Source organism: Notechis scutatus, chromosome 4, assembly GCF_049901735.1.
Source record: "Notechis scutatus isolate UNSWTSFEM ecotype Mainland chromosome 4, rNotScu1.2, whole genome shotgun sequence".
In the NCBI taxonomy this organism is placed as follows: Eukaryota; Metazoa; Chordata; class Lepidosauria; order Squamata; family Elapidae; genus Notechis; species Notechis scutatus.
In genome coordinates, this window is record NC_142012.1 from 74138335 (window position 1) to 74148969 (window position 10635).

A 10635-nucleotide genomic window follows, 5' to 3' on the forward strand; every position below is an offset into this window, starting at 1 on the left:
TTAAGCAAATACACTCTCAAAAGAAATGTGTTAACTCAATTTCTCTTTCTGATAACATTCTTCTGGATGCCTTCCTCAAAGCCGCTTGTGTAAATAGAAGCACACACAATTACTGTGGTTCAGTTGAAGGGTAAAGAATACTTGTGCACATTAATGGTGGGTGGGAGATTATCACCACACCTCCATCCGGACATGTGATCTAGATCAGGGGTCTCCAACCTGGGCAACTTTAAGACTTGTGGACTTCAACTCCCAGAGGAATTCTGGGAGTTGAAGTCCACAAGTCTTAAAATTGCTCAGGTTGGAGACCCCTGATCTAGATAGTCCAAACCACAATGTAAACAGAGACATTGGACCTCTTCCAGTTTTAGGCCCTTGTGGACCTGTCTGGGCTTTGCTCCCTATCCAGTTTGACAGAATCCCGGGGACTTCCCAATTTTTGTAAGGCTCCTTGTGAAGGCAGTTCTGAGGAAGATGATCTGTTTGTTGTCAGTTGTGACACGGATCTGCTGATGCTGTCGGGATAACAGTGATGATGATTCAGTTTATATCCTGCCTGGTATGAACACTCCAAGCTTCTTCAGTTTTCCCCAGAGTTGTCAAGAGATGGGCAGGAGTATAAAACAAGGACACAGAAAAGTTTGTCTTCATTTTAGCAGCATAAAGATAGACTTATCAACTGTCTTATCTTTCTCTGTAGTTAATTTAGTGGTGCCCAGTCATCCTGGTATTGTTTAAGGCTCTTAAAACTCTCATCACTGGGTGTTTCCCCTAATATGATGATGCTTCTCATACAATGAAACATCTTGCACAAGCGGTGGGTGTGCGCTCTAAATAATGACCAGTTGGAACTCCCTGAGATAAGTGGGAAGCCTTATCTGCCCAAAGTCATTGGGAATAAAACAGTTCTTTTTTACTCGTCTTTGGAGGGATAATTCTGATGAACTATTTTTCATGAAGAACTAATCTTAGATTAAGGCTTGTACTAGGACCAACACAACTAAGCATGGGCTTCTCCTGAATAAACTATTTTTCATGAAGAACTAATCTTAGATTAAGGCTTGTACTAGGACCAACACAACTAAGCATGGGCTTCTCCTGAATAAAAAAGATCCATAAAATTGTACAAGTAATAACTTGTCTTCAAAAAAAAAAGAGGATTATGGAGGATTGAGATTGCAGCAGGGAAGAATTATTTCAGAGGAACAGTTTCTCAGGGCCATCAGAATGAAGTAGTGATTGTGCCCTATAACTTCTTGGAGCCTTCTTCATGGGTTTATGCCTAAGTTTCCTAGACAAATTTCCTAGGTTTATATCACCAAATCCACAGCATAAATTGCTCTCCAGAGTGGAAAGGCTGGCCAATATTTCCTGAAAGCAGCAGCCACCCATAAATTTGACAACATGAGTATATGTTCAGCATGATCCACTGAGTCGAAATCATGTTTCATAAGACACTCTAGATGTTGGATTGTCTCTAACAAGAAAATCTTGCCTGGCCTGGCATGAGTTTATTGCTTGGACTGGTGTTGAAAAGCAGCCGATGGCCCCAAATGAGCAGGGCTAATCCTTTGACCTGTTCTCTACTAGGGCAAGGAAGCCAAAAACATTCCAGGTGAATCAGTCACGCGAGAGCAGTTCACTGACGAAGAAGGCAATACCGTCACCCGAAAAGTAATTCTCTTCTTCAGATTCGTTTTTCTCCTTCTTTCTTGAGTCCTAATTATGGATTCTTTGGCCATCAACTTTTGTTCTTCCAGACTTGGACAGAACACGTATCGATTTTTGTTTTTCCTATATTATTTCTCACAGGTTACCCGGAAAGTATTAAGACGCCTTGTTATCCCACGTGTGAAAAAACCTATCAGGGTAATGAAAGAGCTGAGCTGGGTGCAGTTGAGTGGCTGGTGGCTTGCCAATTAACCTCTGCGCCGCCCGTTGCCCCTCGAAGGCAAAATGCTTGTGCTTTTAGCAAGTGATGCATCTGGAAGGATAAACTGTCCTGTGCCTCTGTGTTTGGCCAGCAGCTGCTCTTTCGCCCTTTGGCTCCAAAGGATTGTCCCCCAGGCTGTTCTGGCTAGTTAAGCTCTACTAGCAAAACTTGTGAATAACACTATCTCAGGCTCTTCCCAGTGGGGTGCTTTGTTCTTCCCATCTTCTGACTCCTACTCAGTTTCATCTACCAAAGGAAGACAGGTGCTGAACATTTTCTTTGGTACTAAGAGGATTTGGGGTAAGTGAAGTGAGGGTGCAATTTTAGGCTAAACCTTCTAGAATGAGCCCCCCACCCCATAAATACTGCAGGATATGCACAAGGTCAACGTGGCAAGTGATCAAGAATCCCAGCATAAAACTCATTATGGGCCATCCAGTTGTTTACAACTCCTGGGAGCTATTTTCCCTAATGATCCATCCCATGACCTGGTTTTTCAAGTCCAAATGGATATCAGATCCGTATGTTGTCTTCCCTTCTCACAGAACGCCCTTACCCTTTCTCCCATTGGATCAGTCCTCACATTCAGATGGCAGCAGGGGTGGCATTCAAATTTCTTAACAACCAGTTCTGTGGGTGTGGCCTAATTTGAGGAGGTGGCTTGGTGGTCAAGTGATTGGATGGGTGTGGCTTGTATGTAAATATTGTAAATATTGATGTAAATAATTGATTTTTTTAATAAAAAAGAGCAACTTCTACCCAAAAGCAGGCAAAACAGGCAGGCAGATTGAGTTGCTCCCAGAATCACAGATTCACTCAGAGATCTACCATTCTGCAACCTGCTACCTGAGTCTGCACTGAAAAATAGAAGCTAGGAAGGTTCAGCTCTGCTTTTAGATTAGCTAGAAAGCAAGAAATCAAATGATTTTGTGCTTTCTAGCTAATCTAAATCTCCTGGCACAGCTGATAGTCAGAACAGCTGATGGTCGGGGGGGAAAAGGAAAAATAGTAACTTAGCAAGCAAGTTGGCGCACATGCCAGATAAGGAGTGATGGGGAGGGGAGGGGCCAGCCAATGGTATGATTTGCCAGTTCTCAGAACTACGCAGAATGGTAACAACTGGTTCTAATGAACTGGTGCGACCAGGCAAGAATCCCACCCCTGGGTGGCAGTCAAGTTTTCTATCAGCTGGGCAGAAATATTTTTTTTAAAAAAATGAAGACATTCAATCTTTCTAATCACCTGTCTTCTAAATTATTAGTAAGGTGTACATGACTTCACAAGGCCCAGGTTCTCACCTGGATGCTATTTTTGAGAAACTGGAGGAAGAGTGAGCCTAGGACTTAACACACAAAGGCCATTGCTCATCCTGAAAAGGAGACCCCACTGTTAGCACTTTCCTTCCCTCTTACAAGGACACACCAGGAAAAGTTCATCGGATCAAACGGCATTTGAGATTGGCTGCAGGCCTTGGCCTCTGGCACCAGCTGTGAGTTGGAAGAGATCCATGGACCATCAAAGCCGAAGAAAAGAGAAGGCAGATCCTAGGGATGCTCCATGGGTGTGGGTGAGGGCTTCCAATGCTCCTTGGGGAGATGCATACCTAACTCTGCATTCACTGGCTATAGCAGGGAAGTTGGTGGGCTTCAAAAATGCTAGCAAAAGGTTCTCTGACCAGTTGCTGGGTGGGCGTGGCCATGGTGGGTGTGGCTTAGTCGGCCTCCTGCACCACACCTGGAGGGGGGGGGCATTTTTGCCCTCCCCGGGCTCCGGAGGCTTTTCTCGAGCCTCCGGGAGGGCGAAAACAGCCTACCCGGGTTCCCGAGGCTCTCTGGAAGCTGGAAACAGGCCCATTCCCAGTCTTCCCAAACTTCCAGGAGGCCTGTTTTTTGCCCTCCCTGAGCCTTCGCGCGCACCCTGCGCTTACCTGCATCCAAAATGGCCCACGTGGGGACTCCTGGGAGGGGAGGGGCGGGCTCAGCCAGACCCCCGCTGGGATCTCCATCCTTCTTCTCCATCACCTTCTGTTCTTGAGAAGATGCTCCTCACACCTGGAATCTGGAAACTCTGGGGCAGAACAGGAAATGTCTTTTCCCCCAAGGCTACCAGGCCCAAAAGCCTCTTTGACATTTGCCCTGCTGACTTGTAAATCCAACGTTGAAACAACAATAATCATTAAAAGGGGTGCCTGTTTTAATTAGGGAGCAATGGGGGGGATGTGAGAAAAGGCCAGATGCATCAGGTTACCTGAGGTAAAGATTTGCAAGAAAACTAGCAATAGTTTTACCAAAGCAAACAAATCAGGGCAGGGCTTAAGAAATGAAGATTTTTCTTGGAACAGGAGAAGCGGCACTGAAATTTAGAGTCTGTCCCAGGTTTAAACTTCCTCTATCAGTCTGATCTGATTGTCCCGACTTCTCCAATGGCTTTAGGAACAATTGTCTCAGAATCCCAGTCCTGGTTCAGAAACCTCCATTTTTTAAAGCCCCCCCATGGGGTTCCCCATTTCCTGTTTCCTTCAAACCTTTCCCAGGGCCTCTCAAGGTTTGTTTGGACTTCAGGGCTAGCTGTAGAAGACCTAAATGTAAAAAGCTGGCCAGAAGCTACTCCAACAAGGTCCACCCTCAGAGCTACTACAGCTAGTCCTCAAGTAACGATCACAACTGAGCCAAAATTTATGTTGCTGAGTGAAACATTTGTTAAGTGACTTTTGCCCCGTTTTACAATCTTTCTTGCCACATGCGTTAAGTGAGTCACTGCGGTAGTTACATTAGTAACACGGTTGTTAAGTGAACCTGGCTTCCTCAGTGACTTCACTTGTTCAGAAGGTTGCAAAAGGACACTGCAACCGTCATAAATACGAGTCAGTTGTCAACATCTGAATTTATATGAGTGTGAAAAAAATGGTCATAAGTCACTTTTTTGGTGTCGTAACTTCAAATGGTCATTAAATGAATTGCTGTAAATCGAGGACGACCTGTAACCCTGGATCAGTTATCCATCTCCTATATTCCTTAGCAAAATGCAGCAAAACTTCAACTGAATGGACTATTGGGGCGGAGGAATTGGTATTTATAACCTTGATGTAATTGGTATCCTTTGTGCAACTACGTTGTCCGTGGTTTTCCCTGGTTTGTCTCCATTTGTGGCCTTCATTACTCCAATGGCATGAATGGAGACAAATGACGCAAAGGAACATCATGATGGAAGTGATGCACGTGATGTAAATTACATCAGTTGTCTGGAATGTTGTGGAAATAATGGATTTTCTCCACTATTTAGGGATGAAGTCCAAAATTTTAAAAAAACAAAAACAAAATGCCCATTGTATGTGCTGTCTGCTGGAGGTCTGAAGAATCAAGGTTTTGACTGTATTGCTAAGCTGTGAATTTTTCAAATGGGGAAAAATAATATTGGGGGACGACGACGGATTTTCAAGTATCTTTATTACAGATACGTTTCGCTTTGGCAAATATTCCCTTTTCCCACTTGCAACTTTCATGACTAATCTACTTAACTGAAAGCTTTGAACCTTCCTTAAATCAGCAGAATTTGGCTTGCAAAGGGTCTGCTAACTTGGAATCACCCAGCATGGGATATTTGTAAATATCCGGGGCGGAGAGCGGGGGAGTAATGAAATACTTGGAATTCTGTTTGATGTTCAAGAACTTATTTCAAGATGATGAGCCCGGAACGGCGCTGCATGTGTCTTCATCACACATGTCATCATCTTGTGTGGCTCCTGCCTACTCACCTTTCGGCATTCCCAGTGGTCTGTGTAGATTTTACAGTTCAGTACTGATTCCCTCTCTTGTATAATTGCACTTGATATGTGATGGCGTGTCCTCTTTTTTTAAAAGCAGGGAGAAAGGTGTAAAGTGAAAATGAAAAAAGAAGCCCAGCATGCAGAGAAGACAACCTACTCGTAACAGCCAAACAGTGAATGGTTAGTTGGATATATAACTCTTGTATTCTTCATATTTGGAGCAATTAAGGTATCTTTAGGAAGCAATATGAGTCATGGAGCTTATTTTCTTGGCTTGCACTCCTTTGGGGCTTAGCAATTTCTGCATTGCCCTTCCATTGTTGGGCTTGTTGGGTCTTCCATCATAGCACTAGCATTCGCAATAGCACTTAGACTTATATACCGCTTCAAAGTGCTTTCCAGCCCTCTCTAAGCAGTTTACAGAGTCAGCATATTTTCCCCAACAATCTGGGTCCTCATTTTACCCACCTCGGAAGGATGGAAGGCTGAGTCAACCTTGAGCCTGGTGGGATTCGAACTGCCAAATTGCAGGCAGCCGGCAGTCAGCAGAAGTAGCCTGCAGTACTGCACTCTAACCACTGCACCACTGCAACAGTTAGATGGGTTAGAAACAGTTAGAAACAGTGAAGTTGAAGGTCAGAGAAGTACCCTGCAAATCCACAGAGAAGCAAACAGAAAGAAGGGAAGGTTTTCTGGAGTTGTTACAGTGACAGTCACAATGGAGGCTGTTCTCTTAAATATTAATTTTGTGGATCTCTCAGCGTTCCAGGAAACCTCAACTCTAACCAATAACTCCGAGACAGACATCTTCTCAAATGTTCCTTTTATTAGAATAGTAAACTGGCACCTCTGAGAAATCCCGAATCTGAAAGTTCCGGGTTTCCTTGCAATAAGTAAAAATTTACAAATCCACCCCCTGCACCCATCATCGCATCACATGCCCCAATCACCATCCGTCCTAACCTGAGATGTCCTCTCCACCAGGTGCAGAAATAACATGACCTTGACTTAGAAGAAGAATGCTGTTACATCTAACCACATACACTCCAAGAAATCCCCCCCCCCGATTTTCCCAGGCTCAATGTGGCAGCTCCCACCCATTGGGGTGTCAAACTCAGGTAGTCATGGTGTTGTTGCATGACACATCATGACTCCCCCCCCCCTTCACTAATCCGAGTGTGGCCAGCATGTGATGCATCTGGCCTGTGGGCTGCGAGTTTGACACCCCTGGCCTATATGGACCTAGGATCTGAGAACTCTGGATTTTTTTGATTTCACTATTTTATCTTTATGCAAGGAAAACCACTTCTCTGATACTACCTTTGTTTTGTTTCACTCTGGGCAATACTTTCCATTGTGGTAAAACCATTGGATTTAATTTTTTTTTTTACATTGATGTATTTATTTTATTTTTTAGATAAAATAAATCTAAATTTATTTTGCATTTATTATTTATTTTTTAGATTGCCCAGCTCCCAAATTGTCTCTGGGCACAAAATTGAAAACAGAATAAAACTACTTAATTTTTTTTTTTTTTTTTAAAAAGCACAGTTGCCCCAAGGAAGCAATTAGAATCAACCCCCACATTCTAAAGAGACCCCGAAACCCTAACCCATGGCTGGAGGGAATTACCATGGATGGAGAGCTTGTTTGAAGATGGTTGAGTTGGGAGGGGGGCAGCCAAAGAAATGCACCAGAAAAGGCCCATTTTCTAGGTTGATCTTAATTGAGGGAACCTGAACAGAGCCGAAGCTGCCTCATCCTACAGGTATGATGGGGGACAGGCGAGTCCTTCAGAGTTTACTCATCTACTACCTGATCAGATAGGAGTTACATTTTGTAACCTACAAAACCAGATAACTTCCAGCTTGGAAAATTTTGTTCTAATCTCATTTGTTTACTTGAGCTCATTGAATTGGGAAACATTTTCCTGAACAGGTGCTTGAAAACCAAGCTTGTTTAACCAGCACAGGTCTTGAAAAAAACTGGATTTCTGTCTTGCTCTGGCTACACTTCCCTTTTGTTCTAATAGGGTAGCTGGGTGTGTGTGTGTGTTTGTAATCCTTGCACTTCACGTAGCAAATCTCTTGGCCCTGGCAGCTCATGTGCTATAACTCAGAGGCCTACGAGCAGCCAAAGATGTGGTCCAACATGGCCCAACCCGGACGAGATAGGTCAATGCAGTGGGAGGGTTGTATAGGGTGGGCCTTGTGTTTTTGTGGAAGAGATGCAGAATTATTATTTACGGTTGAAAGGCTCAGTGCTGTTCAAACAGACATTTCTAACACCGGTTTTCTCTCTTCTCTCTCTCTCTCTCTCTCTTCCCCGTCCTTTTCCACTTGACCCAAGACTGTGTGCTTTTACTGCCAGTATTCTAGAGAGGAACTCGAGGACGAACAAAATCAACAGGAATTAATCAAGTCATGGACAAAAGTTGTGTGTGTGTGCGCGCGCGCGTCTGTGTGTTTGCTGCTTCCACACATTAACCGCATGGTTTTCAACATGAAGAACACCAGAAAAACAAATTTTTAATTTAGCATGAGCCACTTCTACACGAGCATGGAAGCCCACTTTTATTCACACCATTAGAGAGGATGCAGTGAGAGAAGAAGTGACGGATGTCCAGGGTGCTCTTAGGCGACGGCTTCACAGAAGCAAACGCAAAGCCATTGCGAAAACCGAGGAATTCCTGTTGCGAGAGAGACTCAAACGACACTGGAGAATGGTTCAAACTACCGAAAGGCACTAAAAATTATTAAAATCCACAACAGCTCGCCTTATTTTTCTCAGACCCAAACTGTCAGGGTACTAAAATACACCTTTGGTTTTGTTTTGGGTTGTTTTGTTTTTTTTCATTTTTTAAAAAAAAAAAACAAAGAAAGACGACTAACATTGCTTGTTTCATTGTAAATAACACTGTAAATTCTAAAGAAGAAGAAGAAGTGGACCCAGGCTGATCTGGCCCTGCCTCCTAGCTCACAAACTGAATCCTGCGTTTGCATTGAACAGAAATCGGTGTCTCGGAGGGCCCCCCCCCCTCTACCTGCCGAGGTATTCTGGGTGTATCTTCACAGATTCTTGTATATTTAGCAATGATGTTTGTATATGCAAAAAAGGCTAGCTTGATTTTAAAAAAATCTTTAAAATCTGCTACAAATTTAATGATTCCTAAGATGGGGGAATCTACAGTTCTGTGAAACCAAGGATTCTCTCCGGAGTACTCATATTTTGATGCATGCGTTCTGCCTTATTTTGATGAACTCTTTTCCAGTTTTGCAAATATATTAGATTGCGACGCGACAGACGTGATCCCGGGGCGCAGTTCATCAAGCACAGCTGCTAAGGAAGGCCTCCTCCTCCTTTCTGCTTGCAGTGGGTGGAGGACCGAGGCCGCTTAGGCACGGCGGCTGTCGAGGGCAGGGCTGCTTGTGGAATCCTATCCTCAACCTCTAAACACAAAGTCCCCTATCTACTATTTGTTGCTCTTGCCAGTTTTTCTGCTGGAAACGATCTCAAACTTAACAGAAACCATAACATATACCATAGTTGCTTTTGCGGAGGGGTGGGTGCTACCCGTCCTTGCTTTCCACTGGGGGAAATGCTTGCAGCTTTTGGCAGTTTGGGGTGATGGTCTTGGGAGCGCCAGTAGGGAATATTTAAAAAAAAAAAAAAAAAAGGAGGGGGGAAAGGAAGGAAGAGAATTTCTTAGCTAACAGAGTGGCAGCACGCTGTAAAAATATTACTATATTGTGTACTGGCTCTAAGATGTAGAATCTTTCAGGAAGCCAATCGTGTAATCATCCTAGCAGATTAATATTAGGTTGTTAAGGCTGCTGTGTTTTAAAAGGGCATTTTTATTTGGGTTTTTTGGTGAAATACTTTTAATTTGTTAATTATCTTCATATGGAAACAGGATTCGTTGATAATAGCTCTAATTACATATGTATGAAAAAAAAAAAACACCCACCAACACTGGATGATCTAGTTGATAATTTAAGCATAAAATAAATTGTGTTAAAACACTTCAATGACATGGCGGTTGCAGAATGCTTTGTGCCTGGTGTTAATCCTCTGAGGAAGCTTTGCCTTCTCCTTTCTCCCCCTCAAGATTGTGAATTCCAGAAACGATAACAGTAAAAAAAAAAAAAAAGTTGGAAAAGGATCTTGGAGATCATCTAATCCAACCTCCTGCTCAGACAGGAGACCTACACTATTTCTGAGAAATGTCTATCCAATTTCCCCTTAAAAGCCTCCAGTGATGGAACACCCACAACTTCTAAAGGCAATTTGTTCCACTGTTTGATTGTTAAGAATTTTCTTAGTTCTAGGTTGTTTCTCTCCTTGATTAGTTCCCACCCAATGCTTCTTGTCTTACCTTTTGGGGGGTCCCACTGTGCCTTCAGTTTTTGCTCTCTTTGTTTCTCCCTCTTCTTCTGCCTTCTTTATTTCACCTGTCATCCAGGTCTGCCTTTTATCAAAAGCAGATTTTTCCCCCGACCTCAAATTCTCCTTTTCTTCCCCAGAACAGCTGCTATTTCTCCTCCTTTCCATGCCAGCTGATGATTGCCTCTTGAGATCTTCCATCTCAGGATGTTGGGTGGCTTGGAAGGGATGGAAATGGTCTATTTTTAGAGCCAAGGACCCTGAATTTCTCTACCCTCCCCTCCTCACATGTAGCCAAAATCTCATCTCCTTCCTGCTTCTGGATCCTGGATCCTAGGCCTTCCTCACAAAGCACAGACGTCTCCGTACTTCAAGAACCATTAAGGGTGTGTTGCGTTTGTTTTACTGATGCACAGCAGAAGGGTGGCTGGATCACCGATGGAAAACAAATATAATTCTGGAATTACAAATGAAATGAAAACAGAATCTTTCTGTTTCGGGGGATGGTAAGATAACTTACCAACCATTGTATCATTGAATAATCAGAGGGAAT

General features: G+C 43.4%; 1 protein-coding gene across 50 annotated transcripts in view; it reads left to right on the top strand.

Moving 5' to 3' along the window:
* ANK3 (ankyrin 3) overlaps positions 1-9727 on the top strand; it is a 329783-nt gene extending 320056 nt beyond the window's left edge. For 40 of the 50 annotated variants that reach the window (XM_087963780.1, XM_087963779.1, XM_087963798.1 and 37 more), the window contains 4 exons: positions 1591-1674; positions 1813-1869; positions 5794-5879; positions 8049-9727. In XM_087963780.1, the coding sequence (XP_087819906.1) occupies positions 1591-1674; positions 1813-1869; positions 5794-5862 (210 nt within the window). In that variant the 3' untranslated portion in view covers positions 5863-5879; positions 8049-9727. The remainder of the gene's footprint in view (positions 1-1590; positions 1675-1812; positions 1870-5793; positions 5880-8048) is intronic. The other 10 variants (XM_087963772.1, XM_087963810.1, XM_087963817.1 and 7 more) reach the window with 4 other exon arrangements.
* Positions 9728-10635: the final 908 nt, after the last annotated feature.